The sequence below is a fragment of the Salmo salar genome, chromosome 15 (genome assembly GCF_965601325.2).
Source record: "Salmo salar chromosome 15, fSalSal1, whole genome shotgun sequence".
Lineage (NCBI taxonomy): Eukaryota > Metazoa > Chordata > Actinopteri > Salmoniformes > Salmonidae > Salmo > Salmo salar.
Genome location: NC_138305.1, coordinates 89117000 through 89141665, shown reverse-complemented (window position 1 = coordinate 89141665; position 24666 = coordinate 89117000). Strand labels below are relative to the sequence as shown.

Here is a 24666-nt window from a genome sequence, read left to right as displayed (position 1 = left end):
TTTATTTTAAGTATTCCTTCATGTAAAGTGTTACTAACAAGAACAAATGTTCTACACAGACTTGAATAAGTCAATGAGACATAACATACCATTGTGGACAGAAGAACCTGTTAAACAAATGTTTATAATTTCATGCATGAGATTCAATATTTCAAGTATTTACTATTTTTGACATTAGTGTACTATTTTAAGGTGGGTCTTATCAAATGTATTTTGCTTGTTAACTGTGGTTAAGTAAACTGCAGACTGGTTAATCACTTGATGTCAAGTGGAATACAAATGATACTGTAACTGTATTACTGCATGTTACTCTAAGTTGAATTACTGTAAGTTTTGTTAAAATGTAGAAAATGTAAATAAAGTAAACATTTTTTGTGTGTTTTTTAGTATCGTTTAATGCAATCCTAAGGTGACTTGCTAATTCATTAAGATGCATCTGAGATTTTAGAGACTACCTCCATGCAGTAGCCAAGGTGTCTCAGTGTGTTTCTTACCAATGACTATGTCTGGTATAAGTGGAACAGTATGGCCCTTATGTCCCTTAATGTCTCCATCGCCTTCCCCATTTGCGTTTGGGTCAATATTGTAATTTTATGTTCCTATCAGTAATTATTGTATCAGTTGTCAATTTGAAATATGGTCAAAAATGCATAAACCAATATACACCTGAATACATATTGTACATTCCTATTAACGTAGGATGTTGTGACAATGTGTTATCCTTTTCATTATACCTTATTTTTCAAAGTCGACCCTATTACTTTCCTTTTTCTTTATCAGTATATAACTCCAATGTGTTTATAATAGGGATATCATTTGTCTTACCTTTGTCAGAATCATCAGTGGATTTCTTGTTCTTCTTGTCATCTCCTTCCTTTTCAGAGTCTTTCATTTCGCCAACTGATTTGCCAACTGATTTGCCAATTGACTCGCCAACTGATTTGCCAACTGATTTGCCAATTGACTCGCCAACTGATTTGCCAACTGACTCGCCAACTGATTTGCCAACATCTTTGGATTTGTTTGATCCACTTTTAGACTTGTTTTTTCCATCTCCGGTGTCTTTGCCTTCCCCACTGTCTCCATCTTCCCCACTGTCTCCATCCCCAGTATCAGGAGGGGGAGCCAGGAGTGCCTCTCGGGCAAGCCTCTCCTCCTCTGCTCTGGCCTTGTTTGCAGCGTCGATCTGCTCCTGCCTTTCCTTCGCCAGTTTTTCCTGCTGCTCTTGAGCCAGTTTCCCCAGATCCAACCCTGTTCCACCAGCCTGGGTTGTTTTACGGGTCTTCTTTTTACCATGGGAAGCAGGATCGCTGTCAGCTGAGAGAGAGAGAGAGAGAGAGGGTGAGAGAGAGGGATAGATAGGGGAATACTGTACAAGGTGCTCAGTGAGCATGGTTATTAAAATGATTATTGATATGGAACACTTCGATAAGAGTTGAGAAGACATAGTACCTCGCAAATCTGTCATGAGACCAGAACTGAGTTACTGAGGTGAATAGTATATGTTGTTCATCCAAAAATGAACCCTTCTGCTGTCTCCTTCATCTGAAAAATTACATATTGTGCAAGATATGAAGATGTAATGTTACCTTCCACTATCAGCCAGGCACTGCATGTCTTGATTCCTGCCGCAGCAGAGTAGATGCCCTTGTCCAGCTGGCTACAGTCCTTTATTAGCAGTCTGTGGATCAGCTTGTCTTCTGACACAGTTATTGTGTATTTCTCTCCCTCCTCCAGAGTGGCATTCTTGCCCATCCATTTGATTCTGGGCCAGGGATGTGACAGCACACACTCAAACATAGCATCCTCTCTCTCTTTGGCCTTCACCTCTTGGATCTTGACAATGAAATCCACTGTGGGAACTGGAAGGAAAAGGGCAAATGGAACAAGCTCATGGGAATAAATAAGGAACGTTTTTTTTTAATCTTCTATCAAAAAGGAATGCTATTCATAATCATTCTGTGCTCATCTTACTCCTGAAGTCTGTAGAGAAGAGATTGACCTCCTCGACATCCACCTGATAGAGCCCAGCATCCTCTGCCTTAAGGTCCCGCACACTGAAGATTAACTTCTTCCCAACAGTCTTTAAGCTGTGTTTCATTTCTTCTTCATCACTATAGGGAATCATTACACCATCCTGCAAGATGATACAGAGTTCACACAGTGACAGCTACTATCAGATATGAGTTCAAATTCAGTTCATTTCAACATTTTCTAAAAAGAAAAAACTAAAATCCTCATAGTTGATGGGATGCATGACAATTGACATGTTTTGACATGGATATGATGGCAAAATGATAACAGGGGATGAAGTTACTCTGGAACCATAGAAAATGTAATTATATGCCTGGAACTTTGGGTGATAGGTAGAAATTTAAAGGAGATACTACTGCCATACAAGAAAGAAGGTGACACATTCTGTTCTAATTGTGCAATGTCAGTCTTTCCTTTAAGGCAGTTGTCATCCATTAAAATGCTGTACAATGTTGAATGACAAGGTTGTTGTGTAAAGTTGAGATAAAAGCTAAATGATGAATGATGATACCTTTGCCTCATGTGGAAACTGAATCAGAGGTCAACTTCTAGATGTCTCACCTTGTAGAGGAAAATCCTACTGGCGGGGTCTTTGAGCTCAAGGTCAAACTCAAACGAAGCAATGCCTACTCCTTTAATATCAATATGTTTCAGGTTATTGATGGTCTCAATATACTGAGGAAGGGATGGCAGATGGTTTGGAAGATCACCATGAGGAAAAGGGTGGAGAGAAAATAATGGATGAGAGGGAGGGGAGTGGAGAGAAATGGAGTTTAAAATCACGAGGATGAAATGATAGGTTAAGGCTATTGCCACAATGACTTAATGTAGTTAACTAGTTACACTCAAATTCATTTCAGACATTATGAATCCTGAGGTTCATAGTGGTCATGTAGGTTTTCACACTAGCCATTAGCTACATTAAATGACCAAAAACAGTACACACAGAAGACGTTTTGTACATACTGAATGTGCCCAATTCTCAAACCTTGGCCTGTTCCTCCTGTCTCTCCTTTTTCTTCTCACTGAGTTTCTTCAGCATCACACGGAAGTCTTTGACACCAAACTCAGCGCAGATTCGTTCATAGTCCTTCCTGTCTGCACTCATGATGATTTCCCAGAACCTTTCATCGATTTCTCCAGGTTCTTTCACAGCTTCCTGTTTGTCCACTCCCTTCCTGGTTGAAACATGACAGAAGCATTGCTTGAGTATTGGTACAAAACCATATACCATATACTGTAGGATCTTCGGTAGTGGTGGTCGTTGCCATTTAAGATGAGGGAGGATGATTTTTTCTTTATTAGCATGGCCTTTTTTCTATTACAGCATATTGGATCATGACCGTTACCCAAACCTTCATATCATGACACACAGCCTACATCATTGTCATGATGTAGGCTTTCCAAGCCAATCCGTTACCTAATCATTGTCAGGTCATAGTCAATATAGCTACAAGAACTATCATGTTAGTAAAGCCGCTACAATCATGCAGTAAAGTGTACTCAGCAGCAATCAGTTTAGCAGTTAGACTCGACGGGCCCCGGTGGCAATAAATTAATAAAACCAAAAGCTTACCTTGACTTGGAAGCGTTCCAGTGTTGGATAGCCATAGCCAGCTAGCTAACATAGCATCCCTCTCTGTTTGAGTAGGCTAAACTAGCTAGCTACTATGGAAGAAATTCATTTGTTCAAAACTGTTCAAATATTGACTTTCTTTCTCTTTGAGTCAACTACTCACCACATTTTATGCACTGCAGGCCTAGCTAGTTGTAGCTTATGCTTTTAGTACTAGATTCATGCTCTGATCCTTTGGTTGGGTGGAAAACATGTCAGTTCATGCTGCAAGAACTCTGATAGATTACTGTGGAAGTCTATGGAAGGGGCTGAGAACTATGAGCCTCATAGGTTTTGTATTGAAGTCAATACCCTACAGAATGGCGCTGAGGCTACTGTAGACCTTCATTGCAAAACTGTGTGTTTGAATAAATGATTTAGTGACGTGATTATATTTAGTATAGTTTTATCTTAAAAGGATAACTTCTTAATGTTTCACTATTTAAATTTTTCTGAAATTCACTGAGGAGGATGGTTCTCCCCTTCCTCCTCTGACGAGCTGCCACAGAGCTTAGTTCCCAATTTGTATGCATTGTGGTCATCCCATCACACTGTTTTGTCAGGCACAGAGGTCCCTGTTTACAAAGACATGTAATGTAAATAGAAGGATCTGGTAACTGATATCATGATATCATGATCGTCTCATATCTTACCTTTTTCTGAGCAATTTCCTGAACTCGGCTGGATCTACTGAACCTAAACAAAATAAAGGACACTCAATGTTACCCAACTTAATGTAAAGTGACAGGATACCATTGGAGTCTGGTGGGAGGAGCTATAGGAGGATGGGCTCATTGTATTGGCTGGAATGGAATAAATGGAACCGTATCAAACACCTCAAACATATGGAAACCACTTTCCATTTACTCCATTCCAGCCAGTACAATGAGCAAGTCGTGCTATATCTCCTCACACTAGCCTCCACTGCAGAATACCCACTGGACAAAAACTAGTTGAATCAACGTTGCTCCCACGTTATTTTGACAAAATAAATCAATGTGATGATGTTGAATCAACATGGAAAACTGATTGGATTTGCAAAAATGTAAGCGAATTTCATCTTTTTGGGGGGATTTCCTGTTGAATTCACATTAGCTGACAACTCAACCAAATGTAAATCAAACTAGATGTTGAACTGATGTCTGTGCTCAGTGGGTAGTCACATTAAATATCTGGTTCTAGTAAGACCTTATTTGGATAGACCCAAATAGATGTTCAACTAACTGTCAACAAACTATTCAACCAACTACTCACTACCCGGAGTTTGATAGTTTGAACATCTACAGTATAGATGATCTATTGGGGAGTATGTATCCAAATGTCTAAAAATGGTGCTATTGGTGGTGGAGGGTTCAGTAAGGAGGAAACTAGATGGTAACAGGGCAGCTAAACCAGATTCATGTTTGCAGAGCAGGATACATCATAATCATTTAAATGAAACCAGGTGTAAGCCCGTCGGCTTCGCAAGATTACGCTTTGATTCTAGATTTCAACATGCAGCTCACGCCCGAGAACAACAGGATAAAATGTCTCACTCTACTCACGTCAGCAAAAAGTAATGATTCCAATGTAGCAGATAAAAAAACGTACTGTTTTCTTAATGCCCCAGTGTAGCTTTAGTGTAGTTGTGCAATGCCCATGGTGAGGCGATTACTTTTTAATGTGATGTAGGTAAATAAGCAGTAGCAAATGTATGTACAATATGTACAAAGTAAATACAGTGCATTCAGAAAGTATTCAGACCCTTTGACTTTTTCTACATTTTGTTATGTTCTTCCTTATTCTAAAATTAATTAAATTGTTTTTTTCCCCCTCATCAATCTACACACAATACCCCATAATGGCAAAGCAAAAATAGGTTTTTCGATTTTTTTGTGAATTTATTAAAAATAAACAACTGAAATATTACAATATTACATTTACATAAGTATTCAGACCCTTTACTCAGTACTTGTTGAAGCACCTTTGGCAGTGATTACAGCCTAGAGTCTTCTTGGATATGACTCTACAAGCGTGGCACACATGTATTCTCCGCAGAGTCTCTTCAGAGATGTTCGATCGGATTCAAGTCCGGGCTCTGGCTGGGCCACTCAAGGACATTCAGAGACTTGTCCCGAAGCCACTCCTGTGTTGTCTTGGCTGTGTGCTTAGGGTCGTTGTCCTGTTGGAAGGTGAAACGTCGCCCCTGTCTGAGGTCCTGAGCGCTCAGGAGCAGGCTTTCATAAGGATCTCTCTGTACTATGCTCCGTTCATCTATCCCTCAATTCTGTGTGACGACCCTCCCGCTCTGTCTGCCAAATTCTTTCTCTTTGATCTTGTTTTCCTGAATAGGATGTCGGAGTGCGGAGCTGGGAGTGTCGTCAGTGAAATGGGAAGTGTGTCCCGGGGATAAATTCCCCCATACATTGAGGAGACTCTCTCCATGCAGACACACTGTTGTTTTTGGTTGTGGCATTTTGGGGCTTCTTTGTGTTCATTTGTTTTGGCATCTCTCAACACCCCTCATTATCACCATCTATTCACTTACACTACTGACTACACACAATTGTTACTTGGATATAGTTCACTTTATTTAATAAACATGTTTGTAATTTCTTTATCTCCTTGTTGTCTCCCTCTTTGTTACGGGCTATGAGCCGATTCGTAACACCTCCCTGTCCCTGCCGCTGAAAAATATCCACACAGCATGATGCTACCACCACCATGCTTCACCGTAGGGATGATGCCAGGTTTCCAACAGATGTGAAGCTTTGGGAGAGGCCAAAGAGTTCAATCTTGGTTTCATCAGACCAGAGAATCTTGTCATGTGTCTTAAAGTGAGGAGTGGCTTCCGTCTGGTCTCTCTACAATAAAGGCCTGATTGGTGGAGTGCTGCAGAGATTGTTGTCCTTCTGGAAGGTTCTCCCACCTCCACAGAGGAACTCTGGAGCTCTGACTGAGTGACCATCAGATTCTTGGTCACCTCTCTGACCAAGGCCCTTCTCCCCCGAGTGCTCAGTTTGGCAGGGCGGCCAGCTCTAGGAAGAGTGTTGATATTTCCAAACTTCTTCCATTTAAGAATGATGGAGGCCACTGTGTTGTTATGGATCTTCAATTCTGCAGAAATGTTTTGGTACCCTTCCCCAGATTTGTGCCTTGACACAATCCTGTGTCGGAGCTCTACGGACAATTCCTTCAACCTCATGGCTTGGTTTTTAGCCTTACATGCACTGTCAAATGTGGGACATTATATAGACAGGTGTGCACCTTTCCAAATGATGTCCAATCAATTTAATTTACCACAGGTGGACTCCAATCAAGTTGTAGAAACATCTCAAGGATGTTCAATGGATACAGGATGCACCTGAGCTCAATTTCGAGTCTCATAGCAAAGGGTCTGAATACTTCTGTAAATAAGGTATTTATGTTTTTAATTGTTAATACATTTGCAAAAATGTTTGAAACCTGTTTTTACTTTGACAATATGGGATATTGCATGTAGATTGATGAGATTTTGTAAAAATGTAATCAATTTTAGAATAAAGCTGTAACATAACAAAATGTGTAAAAAGTCAAGGGGTTTGAGTACTTTCCGAATGCACTATATACACAAAGAAAAGAGGGATCGTCAAGGATTCTTTGGGAAAGGTGTGGAATCGTAATGACTCAAATAATATCCCTTTGAGCCCTGAAATGATTCTTTGCAGTTCACAAAAGTGTTCTTTGCTCTATGAGTTATAATTCAAATGTTGGGGCGGCGACTCATTCGAATATTGTTGGGTGCAGTTTGCGCACAGCTCTTTTTGTGTAACCATGAGTGAGAGTATCATTCCAGTTAATGTAATCTATTGTGTTATGCCATTACATGTTATACATGACTATGGCCAATGTCAGAGTCTTGTGAAAGAATCACACAAAATGGCCTTGTGAGAAGTGATGTCTAAATCAGTGGTACGCAAGCCGTTCCAGAGCTGGTGTATGAAATCTTTGTCTTCTTCTCTGTTTTTTAAATTCAAAATCTAAAAATGTCATCCACAACCACAAAAATACTTTTAAAGAGCTAATGCAAGTCCCACAATTTTACTTAATTTAAAATTACCATTTTAGTTCATATTGAACAATGGTTTGCATTTCTCAATGAGCCAGAAGTTGAAAGACAAATGTGTTTGAATTGCTTTGGGCTACATGACGTTAATACAAAACAATAAACTTGACGATGAACAGACAGGAACATAAACTGGACAGAAATCAAATAATAAGTAAGCCTAAATCTAAACCAAGATTATAAGGACTTAATAATGCCTGATAATAGCCATGTAGCAACCTGCCCCCTGTCTGGCTGCAACAGGAATGACAGAGCTTACATATGTTTCCATCAAGGCCTCACGTTTGAATATAAGCCTACCATTGCAAAAATCAACAAATAATGGAATGAAAAAATTGATTTTGTGGCCCATAAGAGGGCCACAAAAACACATTCAGGAAATACAAGCACACACAATTGCCAGAAATACACACTTAAATTATTAGTGTAGAACCATGCCTACGTATTGAATAAAACAGGGTACACATTGCTCTCCCACTGGGATTTAGCCAACTGGGCATTACCCAACACAAAGGATGGACGAACACATGGACGAACGATGTTCTGGTTGACACGCCCCCTTCCTGAGCACGACAAGAGAACAAATATTTCACCTCTTAAATTACGAGGGATCAAAGGTAAGTTCTAATCATTACTTTTAACATAGGAATAGCCATCCTAATAATAACATTTGTGCACTTTGTAGGAGTAACATTAAAACACAAAAAGCATGATTAACAGAGTGAAACTAGTGGAGCAGCAAACAAATGTTTGGTGCCAAAACCAATTAAATGGCTGCATCCTACAAATGTCCCATACATTTCTTTCTCTTTTAAAAAAGTTACTTGTTGGCAAATGATCAACAGTACCACATGACATGGTAAGCAAACACATAAATGCAATTATTAAATGTGCTTTCATCATTAAAAAATGGTTTCCATAAACAATGCTATTTTTTTAGAGAGCAGGTCAAAATATTACGTAACGGATTGAAAAATCTCCTCCTCCAAATACTCTTTTGTAGGTTTTTTACTTTTATCATGGATGGATGGATGAATCAATGAAAATACCCACCTATGTCTTCTAACTGCTCCATGGCCCTCTTCTTCTTGAATCCAACTAATAACAGACGTTTAGGATTAGCACCAAAATACGAGGACTCAACTGATCATACAAGTAAGTTACATGAAGTGTAAAGAAACAAACATTCTCACCCTCAATCACATTCAATGCTGCAGTGCAAATAGCCTTGCCATATTCATTGATAGCATAGCATTTGTAAGTGTCTGCCTCCTCTCCAGACACTCTGTGAATCTGGTGAAATAAATTAACTGTTTAATCACAACTGAACAGATTCATGGGTTATATGCACACTCTTGTGCATAAGATTAGACTCACCTCTAAAGTGTATTCACCAGTAGCTTCATCATATTTCTTTTGAAATCTTTCTCTGTCTGACATATCCCCCTTAGCTCTTCCCCATGTCACCTCTGGTTTGGGATCACCACACACATTGGCTTTGAAAATTGCTAATTTACCTGTAGGATGTGCAAAAACATTGATTCATTATAACATACCCCAATCCCAACGTGAAAAAGGATTGAAAGGAATGTGAGTCTTATTTAGTTATTGCTTGCTTTTTTCAAGTCTACCAACCTTGCCAGCAGGCATGCTAGCTAAGATAGTTAGACAAGCTAGCTACTCTAACTTGACTGGTAGCCTGAAAAAGCTTCTTGGTAGCTAGTTATGAGTTTGGGAGATGGGGAATCTATCTGGACTAGCTAAAGCCAACTTCATATAAGCTAAGTGTAGTATTACAGAGAAAAAAAAAAGTATTTAAAAATGTTTGACAAATCTTAGGGGACATGTGCCCCTGTGCCCCCTATGGGCATGACGCCTCTGAGCACATAGACCAACACTGAGAGGGCCTAGGCCTGATACAGATCTCCTAAAACATCCTGGGGGCTCACCCTCTTGAATGGTTAGAGCGATGGGTTTGCGAAGGAAGTCTGGGGTGCTCTTGCCCTCTGGTAGAACCTCTATAAACTGCGTGATCATGACCCCAGGGACCTTGGACCTCTTCTTGATGCCAGCTGGAGAAAAGATGAGAAGTAAGAGGAAAATAAGTCTGATTAAGCCCCAACAAATGTTTTACAAAAACATAAATCCAATCAATGAATCAATACATGAACTGCACTCAAAAATGGCATGAATCAATTATCAATTATTCAATCATGATATATAAATACAATACATTCGGGATGTATTCGGACTCCTTGACTTTTTCCACATTTTGTTATGTTATAGCCTTATTCTAAAATGGATTATATTATCAATCTACACATAATACCCCATAATGACAAAGCAAAAGAAGGTTTTTAGATTTTTTTTGCACATGTATTTAAAATAGAAACTGAAATATCAAATTTACATAAGTATTCAGACTATTTACTCAGTATTTTGTTCAAGCACTTTTGGCAGTGATTACAGCCTGCAGTCTTCTTGGGTATGACGCTACAAGCTTGGCACACCTGTATTTGGGGAGTTGCACCTATTCTTCTGTGCGGATAATATACTTTAATCACTGTCAAGGGTGCTTGAAAAAAGTACTGAGTAAATGGTCTGAATACTTATGTAAATGTGATATTTAAGTTTTTATGTGTCACGACTTCCACCAAAGGTGGCTCCTCTCCCTGTTCGGGCGGTGCTCAGTGGTCGTCGTCGCCGGGCCTACTAGCTGCCATCTATCTATTTTTCCTTTTCGTTTGTGTCTGTCTGTTTTATCACACCTGTGTTCATTTAGTTGATTTCGGTGGGTTTTCATTTCATTCGGTAGTGTTACCGTTTCGAGATTTTGTTTAGGAGTCGAGGTTTCTCCTCCGTGTGTGTAATGAGTTTCCCTGTGTGTGGCGACTTCGTTTTGTGCGTGTTTTCCCCCATGTTGTTGTTGAGTCGGGACTACATTAAATAACGTTTGTGCCACTGGAACTTCCTTGCTCTCCTGCTCCTGATTCCTGCACCTCCCTCCTACTAGGAGGCATCGTAACATTATGTTTAATACATTTGCAAAAATGTCTAAAAACCTGTTTTTGCTTTGTCAATATGGGGTATAGTGTGTAGATTGATGAGGGGGAAAAAATGATTTAATCCATTTTAGAATAAGGCTGTAACGTAACCAAATGTGTAAAAAGTCAAGGGGTCTGAATACTTTCTGAATGCACTGTATATATACAGTACCAGTCAAAAGTTTGGACATGCCTACATTACTCATTATAAATGCATGCTTTTCAACCGATTGCTGCCCACACCCGCCCGCCCGGCCAGCATCACTACTCTGGACGGTTCTGACTTAGAATATGTGGACAACTACAAATACCTAGGTGTCTGGCTAGACTGTAAACTCTCCTTCCAGACTCATATTAAACATCTCCAATCCAAAATGAAATCTAGATTCGGCTTCCTATTTCGCAACAAAGCCTATTTCGCTGCCAAACATACCCACGTAAAACTGACTTTGAATTACATCAACTTTGTTGATGTAATTTACAAAATAGCCTCCAACACTCTACTCAGCAAACTGGATGCAGTCTATCACAGTGCCATCCGTTTTGTCACCAAAGCCCCATATACTACCCACCACTGCGACTTGTATGCTCTCGTTGGCTGGCCCTCGCTACATATTCGTCGCCAGACCCACTGGCTCCAGGTCATCTATAAGTCTTTGCTAGGTAAAGCGCCGCCTTATCTCAGCTCACTGGTCACCATAACAACACCCACCGGTAGCGCTCCAGCAGGTATATCTCACTGGTCATCCCCAAAGCCAACACCTCCTTTAGCCGCTTTTCCTTCCAGTTCTCTGCTGCCAATGACCGGAATGAATTGCAAAAATCGCTGAATTTGGAGACTTATATCTCCCTCACTAACTTTAAGCATCAGCTATCTGAGCAGCTTACTGATCGCTGCAGCTGTACACAGCCCATCTGTAAATAGCCCATACAACTACCCAACTCATCCCCATATTGTTTTTATGAACTTTTTTTCTCTTTTGCACACCAGTATTTCTACTTGCACATCATCATCTGCACATCTATCACTCCAGTGTTAATTTGCTAAATTGTAATTACTTCGCTAATATGGCTTATTTATTGCCTTACCTCCTTACGCCATTTGCACACCCTGTATATAGACTTTTTCTATTGTGTTATTGACTGTACGTTTGTTTACTCCATGTGTAACTCTGTGTTGTTGTTTGTGTCGCATTCCTTTGCTTTATCTTGGCCAGGTCGCAGTTGTAAATGAGAACTTGTTCTCAACTGGCCTGCCTGGCTAACTAAAGGTGAAATAACAAATGTTAAAAAAAATCTAAAATTACAACTTTGCACACTCTTGGCACTCTTGGCTTTTCCAACAGTCTTGAAAGAATTCCCACATATGCTGAGCACTTGTTGGCTGCTTTTGCTCCACTCTGGGGTTCAACTCATCCCAAAACATCTCAATTGGGTTGAGGTTGGGTGATTGTGGAGGCCAGGTCATCTGATGCAGCATTCCATCACTCTCTTCTTGGTCAAATAGTCCTTACACAGCCTGGAGATGTGTTGGGTCATTGTCCTGTTGAAAAATGAATGATAGTCCCACTAAGCGCAAACCAGATGGGATGGAGTATCACTGCTGAATGCTGTGGTAGCCATGCTGGTTAAGTGTGTGAATTCTAAATAAATCACAGACAGTGTCACCAGCAAAGCACCCCCACACCATCACACCACCTCCTCCATGCTTCATTGTGAGAACCACACATGCAGAGATAATCGGTTCACCTACTCTGCGTCTCACAAGACATGGCGGGTGGAACCCAAAATCTCAAATTTGGACTCATCAGATCAAAGGACAGATTTCCACGGTCTAATGTCCATTGCTTGTGTTTCTTGGCCCAAGCAAGTCTCTTCTTCTTATTGGTGTCCTTTAGTAGTGCTTTCTTTGCAGCAATTCGACCATGAAGGCCTGATTCATGCAGTCTCCTCTGAACAGTTGATGTTGAGATGTGTCTGTTACTTGAACTCTGTGAAGCATTTATTTGGGCTGTAATTTCGAAGGCTGGGAACTCTAGTGAACTCTGGTAAGTCTGGGATTTCCTTTCCTGTGGCGTTCCTCATGAGAGCCAATTTCATCATAGCGCTGAATGGTTTTTGCAACTGCACTTGAAGAAACTTTCAAAGATCACATTTTCTGTATTGACTGACCTTCATGTCTTAAAGTCATGATGAACTGTCCTTTCTCTTTGCTTATTTGAGTTGGTCTTGCCACAATATGGACTTGGTCTTTGACCAAATAGGGCTATCTTCTGTATATCATCCCTACCTTGTCACAACAGAGCTGATTGGCTCAAACGCATTAAGAAGGAAAGAAATTCCACCAATGAACTTTTAACAAGGCACACCTGTTAATTGAAATGCATTCCAGGTGACTACCTCATGAAGCTGGTTGAGAGAATGCCAAGAATGTGCAAAGCTGTCATCAAGGCAAAGGGGGGCTACTTTGAAGAATCTCAAATCTCAAATATATTTTGATTTCTTTAACACTTTTTTGGTTACTACATGATTACATATGTGTTATTTCATAGTTTTGATGTTTTCACTATTATTCTACAATATAGAAAATATAAAAAATAAAGAAAAACCCTGGAATGAGTAGGTGTGTCCAAACATTTGACTGGTACTGTATATATTTATGTATATTTACTTCCATTTTGTTTAACATACTATGCACCTGCTGCATCTCTGGCCAGGTTGTTTATTTTGCATGACCGACATTTAGGTTGGGGCTTTATCTGACTTCTTATCCTCACCAGCAGATGTCAGTCATGACGTGCTTTTCCACATGTGAGGTACTGGAAATGGTTTGTTTCAATGCCTTTACTGTTCACATGACATGACAATAAACATCGAAAGTGCACTGGGCAGTCCATTTTTTACAAATTATTCTTGTCCTTGAATGTGAAGAGTATTTTACAATTTCACACAGGAAAATGGCTCTGAGTTTTTGGAAGTGTTTTGTCACGAGTTTTTGTATTTTTTTATATTTTCGTAACAGAATGTAGACATCAAAGGTAAACCAACCTCTTTATCCTGAAGTACATTGATTACAGTTTACCTTTATGTTTTACAATATTTTAAGAAAATAAACATTTATATTTCCCGGTATGTGCATTCCAGAAGAATGTGTATGAATACTACATACTACACAATCTTCTAAAACATGAATACAACACAAATACTATACCACTGATGTTTGAATCCAAAATAGTTGAACATTTTGTTTGTTTGTGTTTTTCATCTTCAAATATGTCCAGAGGTCACATCTGACCTGAAGACAGCATGAGGGTAACTGATTTAATTAATTGCCCAGAATATTTAAAATCTCAGGACAACCAATCGAAATCAATTTACCTCAATGTATGGAATTTGAAAACCAAAACACCAGTGAGTGAAAAAGCGAAACTTGCTTTTTGATCATCACTGTCCTACCTTTTTTCTCTTCTTCCTGTTCAGCCTCTGAAGGGCCTGGGCGTGCAAAGACAAAAGGATGACATGGAAGCAGATGGGACAAGAAACATTAATCCTGGTAAGGACTTGGAGAGAGGGAGAGGAGAAGTACCTTTCTGGCAAAGACATGGTTTAGGCCTAGTACTTTGAGACATTAGAATCCTCATACATTACGATATGTATGGTAAAGACAGGATATATTCCAACATAGGGACATACAATACATTTGTAACACTTTAGTAAAAGCCATAATTTAATATTATGTAACATATTATGTAAGCCTTATAATACATCATCATAAAGGCTCATATATGCCTAAAACAAGTAATGAAGGATTGTTGGCTTAAAGTAAAGTGTGACCAATTTAATAAATGGGGTGAAAGACAAATACAGGTACAAAGACATTTCGCTACATTTGTAATGTAGTTTTGTACATTTAAGGACAATAGTTAAAGACATAACTAATATAACTTAACTAATGGTACTACAAGGACCAAGTTAGTACGGCAATACAACTTCATTCATTTCTTGCAGATGTGTCTGAATCTCAGACAATTTAATGTTGTAGAGGTTCTTTTTCTCTCCTGTGAGACATGGTACTAGACCCTAGAGCTTGATTTCATGGCCCTCCCTCCCCATCCTCAGGGCAATCCCAATGTTCTCGTGTTTATGTTCTACTCAACTCTGATTGAATGGCTATATTTCAAAGAGCTGCGTTGTGTATAAAGGAGACAACCCTCGGGCTCATCTGCAATGTTCAATATTCAATGAGACTGAACATTCATTTTAAACCGAGTTCCATCTTGTCTTGTTCATTGTCTTGGGTCTTAGTCACCTCTTCTGAAATTGGTGATCACTTGAAACAAGATGTTCTCATTTTCTTTGTTGTGGTTTTTCTTGGGGTGGTTCATCTCCCGAATGGTGCAGTGGTCTAAGGCACTGCATCTCAGTGCTAGAGGCGTCACTACAGACCCTGGTTTGATTCCAGGCTGTATCACAACCAGCTGTGATTGGGAGTCCCATAGGGTGGTGCACAATTGACCCATCGTCGTCCGGGTTAGGGTTTGGCCGGGATAGGCCATCATTGTAAATAAGAATTTGATATTAACTGACTTGCCTAGTTAAATAAAGGTTACATTTAAAAAAATTATACAAAAAATCTCATAATAGACTGATCAGGCACCTTGGTACATCCATAGTGCCTGAGAATTAAGAGTTAGCAGGAGCCCTGATATTGCCATTCTGTGGTCCTCAGTAGTGTCTTTTTATGCATTACCATAAAGCAAATATCTGAAATGTTAGTCTCATCAGTTCCTTTATTGTAATTCCACAAGGTACTATTAAACAATCACACTAGGACCCACTAGCCACAGGGCATGAAAAAAATACCAAAGTACAATTTCTTCAATCCATTGAGTTCCCTAAGGACAGCCTTTTCTCAATATGAAAAAAGGTCAAACAAATTCTCCTGTTCATAATGGGAAAATAATTGGTCCCAGAGAAAAATAGTTTGCATGATTAAAGCATTTTTGTAACCTGGCTATTATGAAAAATAGTTTTACTTGGCCAGTATAAGTAGCAATGCTAAAGTAGGCTTTCCGCCAACATACACTATACCGTGCCGTGAAAAAGTATTTCCCCTTTTCTGATATTCTCTATTTTTGCATATTTTTGACACTGAATGTTATCAGATCTTCAATCAAAACCTAATATTACACAAAGGGAAGCTGAGTTTACAAATTACAATTAAAATGAATTGCTGCCGTACACTCAATAACTGGTTGAGGCACATTTAACTGAAATGACTGCAACCAAATGCTTTCTGTAGTTGTTGATCAGTCTCATTGCTGTGGAGGGATTTTGGCCTACTCTTCAATGCAGAACTGCTTTAACTCAGTGACATTTGTGGGTTTTCAAGCATGAGCTGCCCATTTCAAGTCTTGCCAGAACATCTCAATTGGGATTAGGTCTGGATTTTGACTAGGCTATTCCAAAACGTCAAGTGTGTTGCTTTTTAACCAATTTTCATGTAGACTTGATGGGTGTTTTGGATCATTGTCTTGCTGCATGACCCAGCTGCGCTTTAGCTTCAGCTCACAGACAGATGGCCTGACATTCTCCTGTAGAACTCTATGATACAGAGTAGAATTCATGGTTCGTTCTATTAAGGCAAGTCGTCAAGGTCCTGAGGGAGCAAAGCAACCCCAAACCATCACACTACCACCACCATGCTGAACTGGTCAACCTGGTTAAATAAAGGTAATAAAAAAATAGACAAACATTGGCCGTAGAATGGCCTTACTGAAGAGCTCAGTGACTTTCAACGTGGCACCATCATAGGATGCCACCGTCCCAACAAGTCACTTCATCAAATTTCTGCCCTGCTAGAGCTACCCTGGTCAACTCTAAATTCTGTTATTGTGAAGTGAAGACGTCTAGGAGCAACAATGGCTCAGTCGCCAAGTGATAGGCCACCCAAGCTCACAGAACGGGTTCGCAGAGTACTGAAGCGTGTAGCGTGTGGAAATCGTCTGCCTTCAGTTGCAACACTCACGACAAACTTCCAAACTGCCTCTGGAAGCAACTTCAGCACAATAACTGTTCGTCGGGAGCTTCATGAAATGGGTTTCCATGGCCGAGCAGCAGCACACGAGCCTAAGATTACAATGCGCAATGCTAGGCATCGGCTAGAGTGATGTAAAGCTTGCCGCCATTGGTCTCTGGAGCAGTGGAAACGTGTTCTCTGGAGTGATGTTCTCTGGAGTGACGGGTTTTGCGGATGCCAGGAGAATGCTAACTACCCCATCCCCTACTCCAGGCCCTTTCGTATTTCAGCATGACAATGACCCTGTGCACAAAGCAAGGTACATAGAGAAATGGTTTGTCGAGATCTGTGTGGAAGAACTTGACTGGCCTGCACAGAGCCCTGACCTCAACCCCATCGAACTCCTTTGGGATGAATTGGAACGCCGACTGCGAGCCAGGCCTAATCGCCCAACATCAGTGCCCGACCTCACTAATGCTCGTGGCTGAATGGAAGCCAGTCCCTGCAGCATTGTTCCAACATCTAGTGGAAAGCCTTCCCAGAAGAGTGGAGGCTGTTATAGCAGCAAAGGGGGACCAACTCCATATTAATAGCCATCATTTTGGAATCAGATGTTCGACAAACAGGTGTCCACATACTTTTGGTCATGAAGTGTTTGCTGCCAATATAGGCTACTGCAATCCCACAGTGCACCACAAGGTATTACCATCTTTATTTTCTCTGGCAATCATTGGGGGCTTTGTGAAGATAACGCTTGATGTTTGATGTCTTCTCTGTCTTAGTATGTACTGTACTGGGATTAGGAAGGAGAGAAAGGAACACTCATGTATACAGTACCTCCTTGGCCAGTGGCCGTCTGGTCTGTGACCTTTGACTTCTTCCACATCTTGGCAGATGTGTGTGTGTGTGATCCAAAAAGCTCAGTCAGTCAGGGGGCTCTCTGTAAATGAAAACATCATGTAAACATCAACTGATTGATTACTTAGGAATTTTTATATTTTTTATCATTTTTCTCTATTATACTTTATCTATTACGAGAATGTCTTTCCAAAAGAGGTGGCAGAGTCCAAAGTTCCTGAACACAGCTGAGCTGTATGTCTGTCTCTAGAAGGCAATGTTGACATGTCATCTGTAAAGTCTTGCACTTGCTGAGGTGTCCATTAAATGTGGAGTGTGAAGGATGCATGTTTTGTTTGAACTCTAGGCTGATGCCCTTTTCCTGTGTGACTGATAGTGACCACAGCTCATAACAGTGACAATGACACCTGCTCAGGGTGCACAGTGTGCTGTACCGTAGACTGTATTTAATCTAAGAGATGAAAAGTTCCTTGTTTGCTGACAATATTCATTATTTATGGGATGCATATGATTGTGTATCTTGAGCAAGGCAAAGTGTGTGTGTGTGTGTCTGTGTTTCTCATAATCTGATAAAGATACAGCATACAGTACATTGCCTTTCATCTTTTTGTGTGGTGTTGTCATTTTAAACTGTCAGAAGCCAATTTAATTACATGGGATTCAGAAGATCTATTACCTTTCATTAAACAGCCAAGACTAACCCTGTGCATGTGAAAGGGCACATACCTCATAAAACTATGACCATGCTATCACCAAGATTGTGCAAATGACTGGAATGGTTATACTTGAATGGGTACGCAGATAGAAATGGCAAGGTCAACAAAGGTTTTTGATATAAGAATGCAAACAAGTATCTAGTTTGTAACAGTTTTTGGCAAACGATCTGATCTGTTTTAGAGAAAAAAGTAAAAAAGGCAAGTGCCTGTGTAAACTCAGTCTAAGAATTGTCTAGCCAAAAAGTGGCAGACTTAAGGTGATTGCAGTAGAAAAGCTTAAGGGGCTTGGTTAGGGTTGCAAAGGGAGGGTATAATACTGGAAACATTAGTTTTCCACTAAACTACCAGAATGTTGTTGTCTTTCAAAGATTTTATGTAATCTATTACATAAAGTACCCGTTTGAGTACTTCAGATTATCACAGGTGTCGGTAATAATCACTGGCCTTCTGTGTGGCCTTATCACATGTCAAATAAATTAAATAATTGAATAAGATGATTTTAAAATAAAAAATATGTCAAAGCTGTAAAACATGATCCTAAATATAAACCATCAATCAATTGAATACCATAGGTGTTTAATATGGGGGTTTCAGCATGAAATATCCTTTATATATAGAGCCATCGGAAAGTATTCAGGCCCCTTGACTTTTTTCACATTTTGTTACATTACAGCCTTATTCTAAAATTTATTAAATAGTTTTTTCCCCTCATCAAGCTACACACACTACCCCATTATGACAAAGCAAAAACAGTTTTTTGAAAATGTGCATATAAAAAAAATACAAAAAACGGAAATATTATATTTACATAAGTATTCTGACCCTTTACTCAGTACTTTGTTGAAGCACCTTTGGCAGCGATTACAGCATCGAGTCTTCTTGGGTATGACGCTACAAGCTTGGCAAACCTGTATTTGGGGAGTTTCTCCGATTCTTCTACTTCTACTTTCCGAATGCACTATATACACAAAGAAAAGAGGGTTCCTCAAGGATTTTTTGGGAAAGGTGTGGAATCGTAATGACTCAAATAATATCCCTTTGAGCCCTTAAATGATTCTTTGCAGTTCACAAAAGTGTTCTTTGCTCTATGAGTTCTAATTCAAATGTTGGGGCGGCGACTCATTAGAATATTTCTATAAAACAGTTTTCTTGTTTTGCCATTATAGGGTATTGTGTGTAGATTGATGAGAAAAAGGCTAGAACGTAACAAAATGTCGAAAAAGTCAAAGGGTCTAAATACTTTCCGAAGGCACTGTATATATTTTTAATACTTTTATTTGTTTCACTGTCAACATGTATTTGATGTCAATGTTTTGGAATCAAACTGGTAGCAGTTGTGGAAAAAGTCAATAGTTGGACAGGTTGCAGAAGATAGCATTCTTTGTCAATAACGCACATGTTGTTCTAATTGAGTGTTTCATGCTCTAAGTCTAAACCAATTGAACTTCACTTGCATGTGTACCTGCCAACTGATACATAGTGAGAGGCTAAGCATGACGAAATATGGCACAGACAGTTGAGTTTTATAAATCAATCAGAGTGCTGGGCTAGTTTACCCTCACATGTCCTCACAAGATGATCTGAGAGATCGTTGTTGAGTACAGTATTTTCTTTGAAACATTCCAAATAAAGAAGTATATGCTTAGCTGATGTGAGTACAATAAATCAAATCTGCTGAACAAAATGGCAAACTCTGAACCTTAATGTTTAGAAGTTCCTAAGAGCTACAGTAGTTTGAATTAAAGCATTAATGCTACATGGAAAGTGTCCCAAAGGGATTTGAGGGTCACCACTTCTTGGCAGTCAGAGCACCATACTAAATAAAAAATATATGACTTTAATGAACATCAGGGTGCCAAGCATTCCCTTCTTGCCCTGTTCTTTCCCGTCCCATGAGTCATAACAGTAGCAGGACAAACACTGACAGTACACACTTCGACCGCTATAGTTAGCTGTGACCCTGCTGGTAACCTACTGCTAGACCTGGGTTCAAATGCTATTATAAATAATTGAAAATACTGTATATGTGCTTGATTGAGATTGTCTGCTGCAATGCAACCAATAGAAAAGTCTCAAAAGTGCTAACACCTACCACCTGGCTCTCCAGGCAGCCTAAAGCAAACACTCAAAGTATTTGAAAGATTTTAAATAGTATTTGAACCCAGGCCTGCCTACTGCAATGACTTCATGTGTCTTTACCATGTGTGTCTTTATCGTCCCAGGAAATTACATTTCTCCGGTGACCTTACTCAGTATGATCTTGCAATAGTCAGTTAAAGGAAGCTTACCTGCCTGTCGCCTGTCTACTGTTCACGTCCTGTTAGTCCAACTCAGACTGTATTTGAGGGCTTGGGTATTTCTTGGGGTATTTTCTCGCTGCCCTCAAGGTTTTGCTTTGTAGTAAATCCTTTGGAGGAAACGGGTTTGATTTCTCTGCCAGCCAGTTAGTAACCAGACACAGTGATTCTGATCAAGAGGAGGCTCTCCCTGTATTTAGGCAGACGGTTCCTCAAAAGGGGAGGAGGGTGGTCTGGGGGTGGGGGGCTATATGATGAAAAGGATGATGGAGTGAGGGGTATCAACAGATACTGAGTTTCTCTACACCACATAATGACTGGTGACAGTCTAGCCATCTTTACAGAAACATTTGCTGAAAATAACATGATTGGTGTGGTGGTCTCCATTTAAAGTTATGTAGACATTAGGTTGGTATTCAAATCTTGTCACGCATACAGTGCCTATATCACTCAATCAGAGAGTAGATTTATCTTATTCATTAGCTCCTTTAATTCAAACAGAAAATGGGGATTGTTTCAAATGCAAGAAATGTACATGAAGTTATTCACATTATTTGTTTTCATTTCTTATATGCCACTATTCAACGGTCAACTAGTGTTACTGCTAAAAAGCACTTCAAAGAATATTGTAGTCATTTCATCAAGGGGAAATGACAGAAACACCATATGCTTCCCATATACTGTAGCTTGACAAACACAACGTGGGTTAATATTGATCTTACATAGCTGACCTCTCGTAGCGCTAATGGTCATCAGCTGTGATGATACTGAAAAGTAAACTTCAGAGGTTGAGGTTAAGGAGTCACTTGTCCCTTTCATCATGCTAAATGCATTATGTAACATGTTATATGTAATGAAGAGTACCTTATTTTTATTGTGTCATATCTTTTTCTCATCCTGTTAGTGCTCCGAGACAGTTGTTGTTGGAGGACTCTTATGAGTCTTTTAAAAGGAAAACCCATTGACTTAAACTAAAGTTAAAGGGCTTTGAATAACTTTTGTGAGAACTTAACTTTCAATCAACACAAGGATCTCAGTTTCAGCATTGTTCTAATATACAGTGATGTGAAAAAGTATTTGCCCCCTTCCTAATTTTCTCAACTTTTGCATATTTTTTATACTGAATATTATCAGATCATCCAAAACCTAATATTAGATTAAGCAAACCATAGTGAACAAATAACACAACAGTTGCATACTTATTTCATAAACAAAATGATGCAACACCCAATGCACTTGTGTGAAAAAGTAATTGCCCCCTTGCACTCAATAACTGATTGTGCCACCTTTAGCTGCAATGACTCCAACCAAATGCTTCCCGTAGTTGTTGTTTCCTCACAGTTGCATAACTTAGTTTGAAATAAAATAAAATAAAAATTTGAAATAAATAAATACAAAAATGTAAACTCAGGTTCCCTTTATCTAATATTAGGTTTTAATTGAAGATCTGAAAACATTTAGTGTCAAAAATATGCAAAAATAGAGAAAATCATAAAAACTTTTGTATATACAGTGCTGTGAAAAAGTATTTGCCCCCTTTCTAATTTTCTTTACTTTTGCACATTTTTGATACTGAATATTAATGGGATAATGGGACCCAAAAAGTTTGGGCTCATCTGTCCATAGAACATTCTTCCAAGACTCTTGATGATCATCCAGGTGCTTCCAGGTGCTTTTTGGCAATCTTCACTCAACTGTTTAGATGAGATGGGTCCCATTATGTCTGGCTAAGAACAAACACTGCATTTCAGAGTAAGAACCTCATACCAACGGTCAATCATGGTGGTGGTGGTTTGGAGATGATTTCCTGCCTCAGGACTGAATGACATGCCTTAATAGAAGGAACCATGAATCCTACTCAGTATCATAGCCTGACATTCTCCTGTAGAATTCTATATGTCTGTGAGCTGAAGCTGAAGCGCAGCTGGGTCATGCAGCAAGACAATGATCCAAAACACACAATCAAATCTACATGAAAATTGGTTAAAAAGCAACACACTTTAAGTTTTGGAATGGCCTAGTTAAAGTCCAGACCTAATCCCAATATAGATATTCTGTCAAGACTTGAAATGGGCAGTTCATGCTTGAAAACCAACAAATGTCGCTGAGTTAAAGCAGTTCTACATGAAAGAGTGGGCCAAAGTTTTTCCACAGCAATGAGACTGATCAACAACTACAGGAAGCATTTGGTTGCAGTCATTGCAACTAAAGGTGGCACAATCAGTTATTGAGTGTAAGGGGGCAATTCATTTTTCACACAGGGGAATTGGGTGTTGCATAACTTTGTTAATTAAATCAATAAAATAAGTATTTTTTGGTTGTAAACTCAGGTTCCCTTTATGTAATATTAGGTTTTGATTGAAGATCTGATAACATTCAGTGTAAAAAATAGTCAAAAATAGAGAAAATCAGAAAGGGGGCAAATACTTTTCCACAGCACTGTACATTATAACTTCTTTGAAAGGACACAGATAGCATAAAGAAGTCAGGAAACTAAGCATAAAAACACCACCCTTGATGTTTGCGTCAAAACAGCCTAGTCAAAACCTTATCTCATCTGCCTGATAGTCGTGTCTGACAGTTTGTTTTTGCAGTTGTTCCTGCATTTCCAATGGCAGACACTTGCATGAGGAGGACTGAGTGTAATGCCTGTTTGTACTCGGTCCTCTCCATGGGAACGTGTCTGTTTCTGATATCTCTGAGATCTTAATCCTTCACACTCAGAGTGGCTTCTATGTAATTACTGCTGCTTTGACAGTCTGGTCATGATCCAAAGGAGAATTCCGAATACCGACTGGGGGATACAATATATTGTGCTTGTGCAATGTTGTTTGCATCATTACTGTTCGCACAGACACTCTACTAGTCTTTCTGTAGTTTGTTTCTATGTCACCATCCTATATACTGTAGCGGCATAAATAATCAAGAATATGAACTTGTTATGCTGAAGGTTGCATGTCCCCAAAACTTGATATGACAAATGCGGTCACTTGACCATGATTGATGAAAGGACAAAGAGGATATTTTAAACTGGGTAATAAAACATCCAACATTGCGCTGCAAATGAAAACACAGGGAGCAAGAGGTTTGGACGCCTTGGTGATGTTGTTGTAGTACGTGAAAGCGAACTTTCAACTGACACACCACAATGCAGTACATGCTTTCCAAGCTGTTTGCTGCTAGTGAAATGCGTACAGACCATAGTACCTTTTCCCAAGCATTGATATTTGTTTACATCAAGAAGTGAATATACATGGCATCTAAACATGTTCGCTATCATTCAAATCTGTGTAGACATTTTTTATGTTTCTCATCTAAGCAACATTAACATATTTGTAAGTTCAATGAGTTCACCTAGCTTCCTCTTCTAAAGTGAGCCATCCTAAAAGAATGAAATACTAATCGTCTGGAGGTACAAATATCATAACAAGCTGCAGCTGACCAGAACGCCGGATGTGTTTATTTCAAAAAGACTAGCAAGTTTCATGTGGTGCCAGTCTCCTGCCATGTTCGTCCTTCCACGTACAGTTCCCCTAGTGGAACTAAATAGCCTCCAGAGTAGGCATAATCCCACATAAACCTACTGGATTAGTCCCTTCGTCGATCCTTTTCCATATTGATAAAATGTCATGGCACATAGTGATCATTCCAGCCATGGACAAGTACTGAGGGGAGCCGCCTGGGTGCTAACAAGACAGCAATGGCCGGCCCCTCATTGGAGCATGGCGGCCTTTGGGTTATGTCACCAGTGCCTGGTCATTCAAAATACAACAAGAGACAACCAGATCTCGATGAGGAAAACAGGAAGAAAAAACAAGTGAAGTTTACTTTTTTGTTTGCAGTTATCTTGTCATTTTAAACGTCAATATGTCAGCGATCTCTGATGTAGCTGGTGACGAACTCGGGAAAATAATTTTGATAAATATATGCAATGATGGGTAATATCTTCTGAGAAAATAAAATAATACATTTCATATATCAAAATGTATATGGTAAGCA

At 39.5% G+C, this 24666-nt stretch overlaps 1 protein-coding gene across 1 annotated transcript in view; it reads right to left on the bottom strand.

Moving 5' to 3' along the window:
- Positions 1 to 20822, bottom strand: part of LOC106572420 (immunoglobulin-like and fibronectin type III domain-containing protein 1) — a 39679-nt gene extending 18857 nt beyond the window's left edge. Inside the window, exons 1-13 of the mRNA XM_082961501.1 lie at positions 20659 to 20822; positions 17634 to 17736; positions 14234 to 14269; positions 9683 to 9805; positions 9111 to 9250; positions 8927 to 9026; positions 8787 to 8831; positions 4303 to 4345; positions 3023 to 3212; positions 2596 to 2709; positions 1975 to 2137; positions 1590 to 1862; positions 826 to 1317 (exon numbers count right to left, since the gene is read on the bottom strand). Coding sequence (XP_082817627.1) covers positions 826 to 1317; positions 1590 to 1862; positions 1975 to 2137; positions 2596 to 2709; positions 3023 to 3212; positions 4303 to 4345; positions 8787 to 8831; positions 8927 to 9026; positions 9111 to 9250; positions 9683 to 9805; positions 14234 to 14269; positions 17634 to 17682 — 1768 coding nt within the window. The 5' untranslated portion in view covers positions 17683 to 17736; positions 20659 to 20822. The remainder of the gene's footprint in view (positions 1 to 825; positions 1318 to 1589; positions 1863 to 1974; positions 2138 to 2595; positions 2710 to 3022; positions 3213 to 4302; positions 4346 to 8786; positions 8832 to 8926; positions 9027 to 9110; positions 9251 to 9682; positions 9806 to 14233; positions 14270 to 17633; positions 17737 to 20658) is intronic.
- Between the last annotated feature and the right edge of the window lie 3844 nt (positions 20823 to 24666).